The 15188-nt window shown below is 41.2% G+C and overlaps 2 protein-coding genes across 9 annotated transcripts in view; one reads left to right on the top strand and one right to left on the bottom strand.

Annotated features, from left to right (window-relative positions):
- The window catches only part of LOC112670295 (protein adenylyltransferase SelO-like), a gene marked incomplete at its 5' end in the record, with an annotated part of 28813 nt that extends 26535 nt beyond the window's left edge, over positions 1–2278 (bottom strand). Inside the window, one exon of the mRNA XM_049097076.1 lies at positions 2111–2278. Within this exon, the coding sequence (XP_048953033.1) occupies positions 2111–2278 (168 nt within the window). The remainder of the gene's footprint in view (positions 1–2110) is intronic.
- Positions 2279–6600: 4322 nt separating this feature from the next.
- Positions 6601–15188, top strand: part of PDSS1 (decaprenyl diphosphate synthase subunit 1) — a 43749-nt gene continuing 35161 nt past the window's right edge. For 3 of the 8 annotated variants that reach the window (XR_003142855.3, XR_007403764.1, XM_049097038.1), the window contains exons 1-3: positions 7309–7534; positions 13524–13588; positions 14016–14136. Coding sequence is in view for 5 of the 8 variants with exons in the window: in XM_049097038.1 (XP_048952995.1) it covers positions 7406–7534; positions 13524–13588; positions 14016–14136 (315 nt within the window). In the remaining 3 variants the exon portion in view is untranslated. Of the gene's footprint in view, positions 6874–7308; positions 7535–13523; positions 13589–14015; positions 14137–15188 lie in introns of those variants that run through there. The other 5 variants (XR_003142857.3, XM_025463899.3, XM_025463896.3 and 2 more) reach the window with 4 other exon arrangements.

Here is a 15188-nt window from a genome sequence, read left to right as displayed (position 1 = left end):
CTCTCAGGATACTCTGGAAATTTCTAAAGTCAACAATACATTAGATATATCCCACACTGTGAAAAAGAAGAAGAAAGAATGGTGAATCCAGAGCCAGGACGGAAGTCAGGGGAAACAAGAAGGTAGTTCTCTATTAATAAAAATCGTTTAGGGATCCCTGGGTGGCGCAGCGGTTTGGCGCCTGCCTTTGGCCCAGGGCGCGATCCTGGAGACCTGGGATCGAATCCCACATCAGGCTCCCTGTGCATGGAGCCTGCTTCTCCCTCTGCCTGTGTCTCTGCCTCTCTCTATTTCTCTCTCTGTGACTATCATAAATAAATAAAAATTTAAAAAAAAATCGTTTACTAGGACATCTGGGTGGCTCAGTGCTTGAGCATCTGCCTTAGCTCAGGTTGTGATCCCGGGGTCCAGGGATCCCTGTGGGGAGCCTGCCTCTCCCTCTGCCTGTCTCTTTGGGTCTTTCATGAATAAATAAATATAATCGTTTAAAAAATAAAAAATAAAAATAATTTACTCTTCAAAATGGCAAAACCATCCTTATAAATATTTATAATTTCAAATCAGAAGCAAGAGATGAAATGTGAAATTGATAAAAATGTAATCTATACTACAAAAAGAAACTACAAAAAAAAAAAAAACACAGCTTAATAAAACTCTGCAGGCTTAAGGTCTGCATTTGTACTTTAACAGTACACGTAAGTACTGGTACAAAACACTAATCAATTTAACCTATATGGGGAATGACTTTTTGAACTATGGAATCCCTGTATTTGGGAGCTAGGAAAAAATAAAATAAAATAAAATAAGGATCATCTAGTCCCGCAGTTTCTAAATTGAAAAAACATAGTTCAGCAAAATGTTAGTAATTATTCCTTAAAAACAAAGCCCAACAAAACCCTACAGTCGAGTATGTTTGAAAAAAAGGGTGTTAAATAAAATTAAGTGGATTTCTTTGCCTCAGCACTTCTCACAACTCCTGGAATGGACTTGGTCAACCCTTGCACATTAAAGATCAAGATGCTGAGGTTCAAGGTTGTCATACAGATGACTCCTGAGGTCTTTTTCAGTTCTAATTATCTATGTCACTTCGCTTCTCAGCTTATGTTAGCTTAGCTTCTATGACGTTTTTGCTTCTTAGGGCATTGAGGAACGAAAGCAACAAAAATCTAAAAGGAATTAACTGCACCCAACAAACCAGAACCTGATATTATTATTATTATAGCTATCATGGAAGCACTTTTCACTTTTCATATTTCCCAATTTCATCCTTACTCCAACCCTATTATACTTCGCTACTTTTCCCAAAAAATTATTCCAGAGTAAACCAGCCCCCAGACAATCAGACTGTTAAATCTTATCTAGTTCAACAATTGGTCCTGTGTTCCTTCTCTTTCTCCCTTTTTTATAAAATTAGTCAGATACCACACCCTGAACTTGCTTTAAATTTTTTTTTTTTTTAAGATTTTATTTATTCAGGAGAGACACAGAGAGAGAGGCAGAGACATAGGCAGAGGAAGAAGCAGGCTCCCTGAAGGGAGCCTGATGCGGACTCGATCCCTGGACCCCAGGGTCATGACCTGAGCCAAAGGCAGATGCTCAACCACTGAGCCACCCAGGTGTGCCTTGCTTCAAAGTCTTAACTTTATTTCTAGAAGATGCTTTCCTAATTGATTCAACATATATAATATCCCCCAATTAATCCTGATTAAATTCTAGCAGTCCCTAGCAGTTCTAAAACTTTGTTCTGCAGCTATCCTAGCAAAACTATTATCTCCTAATCCTTCTGAGGCTTTTATATTGATATTTGTGCTACTTGACTTTACCTAAATCTCCTGCCAAAACTTCTCTGAATGAGTTCTCTAGCAATAATTCATTGTTACCTCGGTTTTCTTGATTCCATCAAAGGAAGTTGGGCATGAGCTTTATCACAACAAGAAATCACATCGGCTAATTATGAACATCTTATGATACATTCTTCTAGAAACATCTTGTTGAAGTCTCCAGACACTAACATTATAGGAATTAATGCAAAATAACTTCACTAATAGGACAGCATTTCCACCAACTGTTTATATTTACATGAGGCAAGTAATGCTGATGCTGCTCATACCTGGTGGCCACCATAACTGTGAGCCAATGGAATAGATCCAAATACAGTCTTCTTACCACTCACAAGCTGGATAAAATCATCTGTTTCTGAGACAGATAAGTCAAGATCCAAAATATCTTCTAGAACTGCCTGAGGCAGAAAAAAACAAGAACAAAAAAACAACAACAAAAAAAAATTACAAATTTAAGAAATCCTTTAGGGATCCCTGGGTGGCGCAGCGGTTTGGCGCCTGCCTTTGGCCCAGGGCGCGATCCTGGAGACCCGGGATCGAATCCCACGTCGGGCTCCCGGTGCATGGAGCCTGCTTCTCTCTCTGCCTGTGTCTCTGCCTCTCTCTCTCTCTGTGTGTGACTATCATAAAAAAAAAAAAAAAAAAAGAAATCCTTTAATAATTTTGGAGAAAAGAAACTTGATGGAAGAAAATTAGAAGAATGAACCTCTTCCAAAAGCATATTAATATGTTTTTATGAGGGATGTTCCATACTTTGTGTGATTATTTATGCTATTTGGAAAATCAGTTCTATTAGATAGTTTTAAAATTTTTATTTATTTCTTGTGATACATAGTAAAATAGTATTTTTCTTAGCACACATTCTTTAAAGGAACTAGAAAATATAAAATGTCCTATTTCTATCCCAATTTCAATTGTATCATGGAAGAACAATTAGGAATTTGTTATTAGAGCCCATTTCTAAGAATTAAACTCATTTGCTCCTTTTTCAAAAAGGCATATTTTCTTTGTAAAATAACTTTAGGATGAAACAGAGTACTGGGCTCCAGGAATCAGTATCAAAAAGTGATTTCTAAGAATGACATTCTCCAAGTATCTGAATTTTAAACACAAAGATAATAATTTAGTTAATAGTTACCTAATAGACTAAAAATTCAACACTAAAAACTTTTTTTAGACAAAAGTTATAATGATTTAAGTATTTGTGTTGTGAAAAAAATAAAGCCTAACCTTTGAAACTGCTACAAGACGTATTCTTGATCTGAAAGAAGTAGGGAAGGCAATTGAAAAAAGTGAAAAGTTTTTCACTTACGAACATAATTTTCTTTAACAGGATCAACTGGCAACACAGCTGATTAAAAAAAAAAACAACAGAAACTCTTCTTAATGTTCTCATTTGTTGCACAGACAGCATTAATATTCCTTATATGGACTATAGTTAAGAAAATCAATTTATATCTCTTTTTCTTCCTACTTGTTATTGAAAACCTATTTTGTCATTTTCAACCATATCTATCCAATATTCACATATATAGTAAATGGAACCACGCAACATGATGAGAGATGGAAAAAGTTTAAAACAAAACACATATCCTGTCTGTAAGGATTTTCTCTTGTGGGAGACCAACAGGATACATATGTTTATAAATAAGAATGTATAAATAAAGTGGAGGCGAGCTGCATTATAGTTTTAGAATTATAGTACTAGCCAAGTCAATGGAATCCAACCAAGAAATATCAGGCAGTTAATCTCATTCTTTCTGCCCTTCAGAAAAATCGTAGCAAAATAGATACATATAAAAATTTCTAATACCAGGCAACAGATGATGTTTTACTAAATGTACAAAACATGCACTAAAGCACATGTACCTTATTTTAAAAGCTGTACAAAAAAAGAGAGCTTTGAACATGTTTTAGCTCCTCAGAATGTATTTTCTTTTAAGTACAATTAAAAAAATCTTAATCTATTTTCCTAATCCAAACCAATTAAGACCAGAAACAAACAGAAGAGGGTAAGTATATTAATAAAATCACAAAACAAAGGGACACAAAAACTTGTTTCCAGATAGAAATTATATTGTCAAGATGTCACTGTACCCAAATTATTTAATAAACATATGGAAATCCAACCAACATCTTAGAATGATTTTTTTGAAGAAACAGATCATCTTAAAGTATAAATCTTGAAAAATAAAAACATGTTTTTTAGAAATGGGAATTTCCTCATCATATTATAAATTATAGGAACATAATAACTAAAAATAGTCATTCCAAAAATAGACGCAAGGAAAAAAAGGAACTCAACAAAAAGCACTGAAACAACCCAAAGTAATGTTAAGAATTCTCTATATACTGAAAATGTTATTTTGAATCAGTAGAGAAAGGTGGCATCAGGACAATTTATCCAACTGTTTGGATTAACTTCTATCTAGCCCACTCAAGCCTAGGTGAACCAAATGTCAGTTATAAGAGAAATAAGAGTAGTCCTCTATCTTTCCCATATGAGTATAAAAACAGGCAAGTGTGGGGATCCCTGGGTGGCGCAGCGGTTTAGCGCCTGCCTTTGGCCCAGGGCGCGATCCTGGAAACCTGGGATCGAATCCCACGTCGGGCTCCCGGTGCATGGAGCCTGCTTCTCCCTCTGCCTATGTCTCTGCCTCTCTCTCTCTCTCTCTCCCATCCTCTCTCTCTGTGTGACTATCATAAATAAATAAAAATTAAAAAAAAAAAAAACAGGCAAGTGTGGACCAGATTTAACCTATTTTCCTCTAAATACATGGTAAGTAAGACACATCAATGGGAATAATGGGTAGTTAACCAAAAACATCTGATTTCAGCATTCACCATGGAAAACAAATTCTTCTACAATTAAAAGTAGAACCAACAGTGTCTTTTCTTCTCTTTTAGGAGAGCCACTAGGTGGAAATAGACTTATAATTTATGCATTTCTCACAATGCCCTAACATTTTAGTAGAACACAGACAGTATATACTATTCATTAATACTCATGATTTTGTACCGACTGATTGACATTTTGGCAAGGCAGTTGATCAGTCAATACAGTTAAACATTGGCCATGGAGCAAAAGAGGTCAACTGCTTCAGAGGTCCCCAGCCCTCACCTTTGTTACACTTTATCCAAGTAATTAGTCAAAGACTACAATCCCAAGACAAAATTCCAAATGTATATTTAGACTTTATCTCAAAATCTCAGAGAAATCAGTAATTCCAAAATTTAATTGTTTAGAATTCAGTTTTCCCTAAGATTAGGAAATCCACAAAAACTGTTAATCTTTCAGGGCAGCTATGTTTGAACCTCTTCTGTCAATAAATGCTCTTACCACAGTTACCTTGACAATTCATTGATCATTTATCTAAAAACATCAAGAGACGTTTTCAGGCAGTACTATGAATCAAGACATGGTATACATACACACATAGTATTATGTACCTAATCTCTCCTTGGCTGTAAAACCATGATAATGTTTTAAGCAGTGTCATCACTATGGAAAGAAAATGTCTTGAAGTATAGTTAACTCCCCAACATCAAAATAACTTTGAAAATGCTTTCGATTACACACTTACACACTTTCGATTACTCCATTTTTGTTAGTCAATATTGGTTGTTTCATTCATGTAAGTACAGTCAAAAAGACCCAAGCTGTTCCTAGCCTTTGCACAAGAGGAGTCTGTTCTTTAGCAGCTATTTGCACAGCTCAATGGTTTTAACTTCCTAAGACACACATTTGGCTTAGTTGGGTCAAAAGAACTACTTGCTAGGGGCAGCCCCGGTGGCACAGCGGTTTAGTGCTGCCTGCAGCCCAGGGCGTGATCCTGGAGACCCTGGAGCCTGCTTCTACCTCTGCCTGTGTCTCTGCCTCTCATTCTCTCTGTGTTTCTATGAATAAATAAATAAGAAATTAAAAAAGAAAACTACTTGCTATTCTGCATGTTCTCAGGGTGGGTTATTGTTCATCAAAGGTTTAGCTACACTATAATAGAAACCTTCACAAATTTCATCTGCTTTCCTACTTGGCCTTGCCATACTACGTCTTTTTAAGAGCGAGCGGTTTTGTTTTAATCGGGGAAAATGATCTCTAAATGAAAATAGCCTGCTAGAATTATGTAGTGCTGCATCTGCCAACTGTGAGCTTGGCCAGAAATGTAAATCCTCGTTATCTGCTTCCCTATCTGTGAAAAGGGCAAATGATAAAATCTAAGTGGTAGGATCACTGTAAATACAAGTGTTTATTACTAGACTTTACCATGGCAAAGTCTACCTATTGAGTAATGTACAAACCTGGATCAAGCCACAGATGGGTACTAACCATCTTTATTTGCAAAGCACCTGACTTTTACATAATATTCTTCGGGATTAGAAAAAAAAATCATAAAATAGGCTTATTCTAGTAAACTTTATGCTTTTACAGTAAGAAAAAAAACACGCCTCTTTGAAGATATAAAAATAACGTGCTCAGCTACAGGAGGGGTACTTTCACTTTTTTTAAGTTCAAAAGAAGACAAAAGTTCTAATAACTGTGGTTGCCTACTTGTCGGTCTATTTCCTGGTAACGCTGCATTTTCTGAGGACTATCTTTCCGTATCCAACACCTACACTTTCACCGGCCCTGTTTGTGTACATGTTGAATTATTAAGGAGGCCAAGGATTTCTCCCCTAAATACCCTTTCTCATTACCCGGAGAAGAGTAGATCTGGCTGTAGAATCAAGGGAAGGTCTGAGCCGCATCAGGTACTAACCCTGTACCTGCCCAACGTTACCACCCGCCACCCAATCCCACGCAGCTGAGTACACCCCGGCCTGGGACTCCCGCGTAAGGACAAGGCCGCCAGGCTGTGCCGCGGTACCCCCAGGCGGTTTTCAGAGGACAGAGTCCAGAAGTCGAGAGACGGGGCTAACGGGGCGTGAGTCTCACAGGAGCCCAGCTCGCGGTTCGACCGGTACTGGAAGGACGCAAGGGTGGGCACTTCCGCGGAGGCCAGGCAGCAGCCGGCCGCGGACCGCCGCGTGGCAGGTGACGCCCAGAACACACAGCCGCGGAAGCCCGAGCCCCCGGCTCAGGGAGCAGGGCGGGCTCCTGTTTCTGCCTCCACTCGCAGAGCAAGAGCTGGCGGCGGGAGGCGCGGCGCGCGGCGCTGGCTGGCGGCCGGTCTCCCGAGGGGCCATTTCTGCTGGAAGTCCGGGGGGCGCCCGGCTCCCCGGGGCGGCGGGAGGAGCGCGGGAGACACGGCCCGCGGGGCAGAGGGCACGGCGGCGGCGCCGGCGGAGGGGTCGGGCCACCCCGCGAGCTGGGGGCGGCGGAGAGGCGCGGGGCGGCGGGGGGTGCGGCCGGAAGCGCCCAGGGTTCCGCGCGGCCGCCCAGGAGCGCGCCCGCCGCGCCGCGCCGCGCCGCGCCGCGCCGCGCCGGCCGGGGGACGAGCGGGGAGCCGCGCCCGGGGCGGGGCCGAAGCTCTTCCAGGGCCAAGTTTCCGGCTCCGGGTCCCGGGAGGCGGGCCGCCGGGCCACAGGCGGGGCCAGCGCTCCGCCGCGGCTTTCGGACTCGGACCATGGCCTCGTGCAGGTGGCCCTGGCGGCGCTGCTGCTCCTGGAGGCCAGCGGCCCGGAGCCCCGGGCCCGCCTCGCCTGGCCGCGCGGGGCCGCCCGGGCCGCCCTCCGCCGCGGACGCTGGCGCTCAGGTGAGGCCCCGAAGCGCGCGCGGGGCGGTGGGGCGCAGAGGTCACAGCGCCAATGACAGCTGCGCGGCGGAATGAATGGGAGCTGGCGGCACGTGCGTCGGGGCGGGGGGGGGGGTCGCGCTGCAGGGGAGACCTCGGACCCGCTGGGGGGGCGTGCAGCGGCGGCGCGGGGCGGCTCCCTGAAGTCGGGACGCCCGGCTGGAGCCTGCAGAGCGTGGACCCGGGGACCCGGGGGGAGGGCGCGGGGGGGGGGGGGCCGGGGGAGCTTGGGGCGGGAGAGCTGAGCAGCTCGGGGGGAGTGCGCGGCGGGGGGTCAGGTCGCCTCCTGCAGCACGGAACCCCTGAAGCCTGGAGACCCCGCTGCAGTGCTTCCCTTTCGGATTTCAGCCAGGGCTTCGGGAGATCAGGTCTTCATTGGGATTTTAGAGCAAAAGGTGCTGTGCTCGGGCTCAAGAGACCAGGTGGGCTCGGCGCAGGCGATCTTGTGCAGAATGCAAGGCTGATGCTCAGGGTGGACCGGACTTCTGCCGTACAGGCGTTGCTTCCCCGGAAGGGCGCTGGAAGGAGAAAAGGTCTGAGGATGTCAGGAGCAGAGAAACCTTGAACTTTGATTGAATGTGATGTCTTGAAGTGGAGTCAGAATCTCAGCGCTAACCGTGACTACTTGTTTCTCTCCTGGGCTGCTCTTGGGCCCAATCTCATTTTTCTCCATTTCCGGCCAGTTTATTTAGCCCCTATAAATGGACACGTTCTGGGGCTCCTATGCGTCTCTCCTGCACTGTAGTGATGGACTCTCACGTGTCATAGAGTAGGCCCATTCTGTTTAGAACAAAATCTGTAGACTCCCTGTCCTTTTTAGAGACTGTCCAACAGTCACAGAGTAATTACAATGGGAACCCGTCATCCGCAAAGTCTTCTATTACTTCCACAAAGGACTCGTCTTTTTCACTTGGCTTTGGGACACTTCGTATTCCCATGAATTCCTCAGACACCATTTACCTGTATGAAATACGTAGCATTTACAAATGTCTCCTTTGTACCAAGATGGATGCATATCACAACTTATCCAGAATAAATATTTGGAGAGAGATGACTGCCTGGGTCAGCAGGCAGTCACTAAAAAGAGAATTTGGGAAAACAGTCTTAGGGCTTTGCTGAGATGCATTTCAGTACTGTCCTAACCAGATTTCATATATTTCTAGCATCACAGATGAAGGTATTATTTGGAGAGATGCTTGCAGCCACCAGGTGATAGCACTGGATACTTCTTGCTCCTTTTTGTTTATTCATTTAAATTCCAGTATAATTAATGCACAGTTTTGTATTAGTTTCAGGTGTGCAATGTAGTGATTTGACAGTTCTGTACACTGTGTGCTTATCATAAGTGTACTCTTGATCCTTTTCACATATTTCACCCATCCCTCACTGACCTCCTCTCTGGTAACCATCAATTTGTTCTCTATGAGTAACAGCCTGTTTTTTTGTCTCTTTTTTTTTCTTTGTTCATTTGTTTCATGAATTCCACATGTGAGTGAAATCATTTGGTATTTGTCTTTCTCTGACTTATTTCAGTTAGCATTATATTCTCTGGCTCTCTCCATGTTGTTGCAAATGGCGAGATTTCATTGTTTTTAATGGTTGAGTAATATTCCGTTGTATATATATCACATTTTCATTCAATGGAGACTTGATTTCCTTCCATATTTTGGTTATTGTAAATAATGCTGCAGTAAACCTAGGGGTGCGTATATCTTCTCAAATTAGTAGTTTTTGTACTCTCTGGGTAAATACCTAGTGGTGGAATTACCAGATCATATGGTAAATCTGTTTAATTTTTTGAGGAAACTATACTATTTTCCATAGTGGCTGCATCAGTTTGCATTCCCACCAACAGTACACAAGTGTTTCTTTTTCTCCACATCCTCAACACTTGTTTCTTGGGTTTTGATTTTAGCCATTCTGACAGGTGTGACATGATACTTCATTGTGGTTTTGATTTGCATTTCCCTGATAATTATTAATGTTAAGCATCTTTTCATATGTCTTTTGGCCATTTGGATGTCTTCTTTGGAGAAATGTCTGTTCATGTCTTCTCATTTTTAATTGGATTATCTTTTTTTTTTTTGGTGTTGAGTTGTATGAGTTCTTGATATATTTTGGATACTAACCCCTCATCATATATATTATTTGTAAATTTCTTCTCCTACTCAGTAGGTTGTCTTTTTGTTTTATTGTTTGCTGTGCAGAAGCTTTTTATTTTTTTTTTTTTTAGATTTTATTTGTTTATTTGACAGAGAACACAAGCGGGGGAGCATCAGGCCGGGGGAGAAGCAGACTCCCTGCCTTGCAGGGAGCCTGACATGGGGCTTGATCCCAGGACCCCGAGATCATGACCTGAGCTGAAGGCAGATTCATAACCGACTAAGCCACCTAGGCACCCCGCTTTTTATTTTGATATAGTCCTGGCACTCCCTTTTTTTTTTATGAAGTGCCCATTGAGCAACTTTCTCAGCCACAGAAAGGATGCTTACCTGGAGAGAAAAATGCTCAGTGTTTTCCATGTCTGCTTTCATGAGCGCAGGGTGGGACTGCATTGATCATGCCAATGCCATATATTGCCGATTCATGTATCATTGGTATTTTCACTATAAATGAATACATTAGCCTTCTGGTGTCTGCCGCAGGTGTGTGTCTTTGGTTAGTTCAAGTCTTTTAGGGCCTGCTAGCCTTTAGGGACAAAAGGCAACAATAATAAATCCATATCTGCTCCTTAGTTACAGCTCTGCTTCCTGATATGTGTACACTCTCCCAACTTAACCGTTGGTAGTGTTAACAAATCCTGTAATAGGACAAAAAACAGTGTGCATTTGTTACTGCCAAATCACTTATCAGCTTATCTGTTTTTAATAATTAGCAATTCTTTTTTTTTTTTTTAAGAAAATTCATGGGAGGAAAGGTTGGCTTTCAGGAGAGAGTATGTGATGGAAAGGAACAGTATTGGAATAGGAAAATGAGTGTCTCTGCTGCCAGTAGCACCACATCAATCAGCGTGGAATGCTTCACTGCTCTTCTGAGTGCCTCTAGTCTTATTTCGGAAAACATTGCTGCATCTTAAAGCAGAAAATAACCGAGTGTAGATACTGTAGATCTGTAGATACTGTATTAAATGTATACAATGTGCTAGGCTCTGAGCTAAGAGCTTTACACACCTCTGAATTAATCACAGTTTCTCTCAAAGAGTAGGTATTACCAGGAAGATGTCACAAAGTAATATGGCCAGGAAATGTTGGGATGGAAACCAAGATCCATCTTCCAAAGACCAGGCTTTTAACAAATGTTACACTATGTAATGGTTAAGAACACTGATTACCTGTGTAATATTTTTTTAATTTAAATTCAATTTAGTTCACACATAGTGTATTAGTTTCAGAGGTAGAATTTTGTGATTCATTTGTCGCATATAACACCCAGTGCTCATTAACATCAAGCGCCCTCCTTAATGCCCTTCACCCAATTACCCTATTCCTCCAGCAACCCTCAGTTTGTTTCCTATAGTTAAAAGTCTTTGTGGTTTGCCTCCCTCTCTGTTTTTATCTTATTTTTCCTTCCCTTCCCCTTTGTTCATCTGTTTTGTTTCTTAAATTTCACATGTGAGTGAAATCATATGGCATTTGTCCTTTTCTGACTGATTTATTTCACTTAGCATAATATATTCTACTTCATCCACATTGATGCAAATGACAAGATTTCATTCTTTTTATGGCTAAGTAATAGTTTATTGTTTCTGTGTGTGTATGTATATATTTTATTTAATTTTCCATTCATCAGTCGACATCTGGGCACATTTTTACCCATTCATCTGTCGATTGACATCTGGGCTCTTCCCATGTTTTGGCTATTGTGAACATTGCTGCTGTAAACATTGGAGTACATGTGCCCCATCAGATCACTATTTTTGTATCCTTTGGTTAAATGCCTAGTAGTGTAATTGCTGGGTCATAGGGTACAACTGCCTTAGCTGTGTAATTTTCGCTCTTCATTGCAGTTTAGAGGTTAAAAGTCTTAAACTTTTAAGTATTACAATGAAATACTGAATTCATGTGAACTAATTACCCACAAAGTCTGAAAGAAGTAGGTTAAATATCATATAATGGTAAAATCAAAAGAGAGGATTATCACATTGCTTTCTTGGGACATTATTAATGTTCTTATTGATTTAGTGAATATATAATGCTATGATAGAAGGACTAGAACTCAGCCAGTCTTCCTTGGCCACTGGCCTGCCTGGCAAAGTCAGCCTTTACTGTTTTTTTAATATGTCTAAGGCAGTATGTGTTGCTTTAGAGAAAAATCAGAAAATAGAAACCAAAAAAGAAATTAAAAATTCCCACAATCCTATTTAGTAAAAAAATAATAATAACTATTTTTAATACCCTACTTGAGATGCTTTTAAACCCTATTCTCTGTGTGTTTTATTTGTGCATGGGTGTCTGTAAAAAATTTTTGTGGGATCATATATAGATGATGATGTAGATGCTTTTGTAGATGCTTTTTTCTTTTGTTTTATTTTTTTAAAAGATTTTATTTATTTTGTAGATGCTTTTTTCTTTTATTTTTTTAAAAGATTTTATTTATTTACTTAGAGAAAGAGAGAGCCCGCACTTGCACAAGCAAGAGGAGAAGAGGGAGAGGGAAAGAATCCCAAGCAGACTCTGCTTTGAGCATGGAACCCAATGCAGGGCTTTATCCCATGATCCTGACTGAGATCATGACCTGAGCCATAATCAAGAGTCCAATGCTCAACCAGCTAAGCCACCCAGGCACCCCCCTTGCTTTTTTCTTTTGATATATTGTCAGCATATCTGTATATCAGTTTCTCAGACTTGACTTTTCTGAACTGCAAGCTTGCCAGCAGTATAAAAAACAAGTAGGGTCAAATAGTGTAAAAGCACATCGTAAGACTTTATCACAAATAGAGAAGATTCATTCTATTTTTCTTGTGCTAAGTTTGTCCTTTTTGTCAAAATACTTTCTTCAGATACAGAGCCCTTACCACATTATGTTAGGAAATCAGTAAAGTTTTTTTAAGTAACCTCTATGTCCCAGGTCAGGCTTGAACTCCTAACCCCCAAGGTAAGGAGTCGCATGCTCCACTGACTGAGCCAGCCAGGCCCCCCTGTAAATTAGTAATTTTTTAAATGACTGTGTCCCTCTATCCCTTAAGATTGGTGGTCTGTATCTTTGGGTCCATGGTGCTCATCACATTTCCTGGCCCGTAGTAGTACTCAGTAATCATTGGAACCAATATCTGTTGTCACCATCTCTGAATCTTTTAGTAGACTTCTGTTCTTGATCTCTTAAGTTAATATTCTCAAACAAGTGCTACTGGGCTTGCTTGTTGTTTAATGTTACTGATCAAGAAGAAACATTTCCAAGTATGTTTGGAAACAGTAACTTAAAATAGGTAGTGTTCATGTATAAATGTAAATTCATTCTTCAACATTGAAATCTTTCTCCTTTTAACTATCTGGTCTGATGCTTGGGGGAGCTTGATTACTCTTTGTTTTCATTGGGTCTAAGAACGTGAAAGAATGTAAATAACACTAATCTTTACTATTCTCTGACCAGTCTTAGTTAAATGGAAGGAAATGGTTTTAAAACTGCCTTTTCAAGTCTGGAAAGCTGGATGGAATATGTAAACTAGTTATCTTTGGAGAAAGATTATATATGTGGATTTTTTTCCTTATGTTCTATAATGCCAAATACTGTTTTTGTAGAAGGAAATTTTTTATCATCATCTTTTAAAGTTTGCATCTATCTACAAAGGGACAGCTAGAAGATAAAGATCATATTTATTATGAATTTATCATGAGTTCATATTATATGTGAATAGTTATGAAGTCTATGAATTATGAATGTTTTTATCTGGCATTATAAACAAATTTTTCATGAATATTCTTACAAGTTTCTTAATACTTTTATTTTATAGATGTCCTATTTTAATCTTGTGAAGAGTCTAACATCTGCTTTTCCAAATAGGTATAGTATGTCACGGTAAGTTTATGATCTGTGTTACAACTGCTGAAATTATTAGCCATATTGCCAGTAAATTTCTGTCCTAAATTGTGGTAGGCTAGTCCAACAAATTGAATATTTTGGTAAACTAAGTGCCATAATATCTGCTCTGTTTTACTTCTGCCTTTTCAAAAAATGGGACTATAATAAAATTTTAACTCAGAACACAAACTAATTTAGTCTTTAATTTGGGGGGTTCTAAAGGTCTTGGCTATAAAAATGAACTATTGATCTGTTGTCTAGCAAGAGCAAAATTCTGTGTGTATTTCTAAAGTATAACCATTTTGGATGCGCGCCTAATCTCCAGCAAGTAGATGTGTATATAATTCTTACTTAAAATCCAAATTATATCACTTAAATAAACAGCACTCAGTCTTAACATTGTGTACATTTTTGCTTGTCCCAGGTTCCACCACACAACGTCAGCAGTATGCTGTTGTAGTAAAACACAGAGTGGCGAGAAATACACCGATCCTTTTAAACTTGGTTGGAGAGACTTGAACGGTCTGTATGAGGACATTAGAAAGGTGAGAGAGTTCTGATGGTGCTGTGAAGTAACGCTGATTTCTTAGAATCGTGACAGACAGTGCAGCTTTTCAGATAACATCCAATGATGTTGCAAACTTGATTCATGAGTGTCCAGTTTCTGGTGTTTCCTGAATGACAAGGAGATGGTGGATGGATGCAGGGTGGAGGATGCAGTGCACATTCCCATCCAGAATGAGGTTATTGCAGAGTTGGGGAACTGAAGAAAACGTACAGGTGGCGCATACTTGCCCTCTCCTATTCCTTCCCCTGCTCCCTGCATAGTGAGGCGCTAAAGATCAGTGCCAGGCTGCCCCAAATCAGGCTTTCTCCATTAACTGCTTTTTTTCCCCAAAACTTTTCGTGGATTCTTAGATGCTGCCCAGAAATGTTCACGTGCCCCTCGTCTACTCTCCTCCTCAAACCCCCACTCCACTCTCCTGTTCTCCCAGCAGCACCATTGCTTATTTGAACGAGCTAGGCAACACGTTGAGGAGGTTCTCCCTGGGCACTGGCTGTGTCACCATCTGTGCTCCCATCCATGCCCAGCTGCAGGCTGCTCTCCTTTCCTCCCTTCCTGGTGATATAAACAGTTCCCTCCTTTCCAGGCGTCCCTTCCCTCCAGCTCTGTCCCGTGCCCTGTGCCTCCTCGATGTCAGTGCCGTAAGAACAACTCCCACCCCTGCCTGTCCGCTCCCCTTTTTCCACAAGCTCTCCCTCCTGGCGTGTCTCCCATCCACTGTCGGTGCTCCAGTTCATTCATGTTCACCCTTTACAGGACCGTCCCTTCCCTTCCCGTGTTCTCTGCCTCTTTTTTTCACCCCTTCATGTTTCCTCCACCGTCACGCTGTGCCTTCCTCCCCAGCCTCTCCTCTGAAACTGCTTTGCCAGCCCTTGGCTTCCATAGTGTGCTCTGCTAAATCCAGTGCACACTTTTGGTTTTTATCTTGGTTGACGTTGTTGTCAAACACCGGACACTGTCGACCACTCCCCACTGCGTAGAACACTTTTCCTTGGTTTCTGTACTTTTCTCCATCTCCGAAGTCTCAGGCCA

This window comes from Canis lupus, chromosome 2, assembly GCF_003254725.2.
Source record: "Canis lupus dingo isolate Sandy chromosome 2, ASM325472v2, whole genome shotgun sequence".
Lineage (NCBI taxonomy): Eukaryota > Metazoa > Chordata > Mammalia > Carnivora > Canidae > Canis > Canis lupus.
Note: the sequence above shows the minus strand (reverse complement) of the source record. Positions and strands in the feature narration are given on the sequence as shown.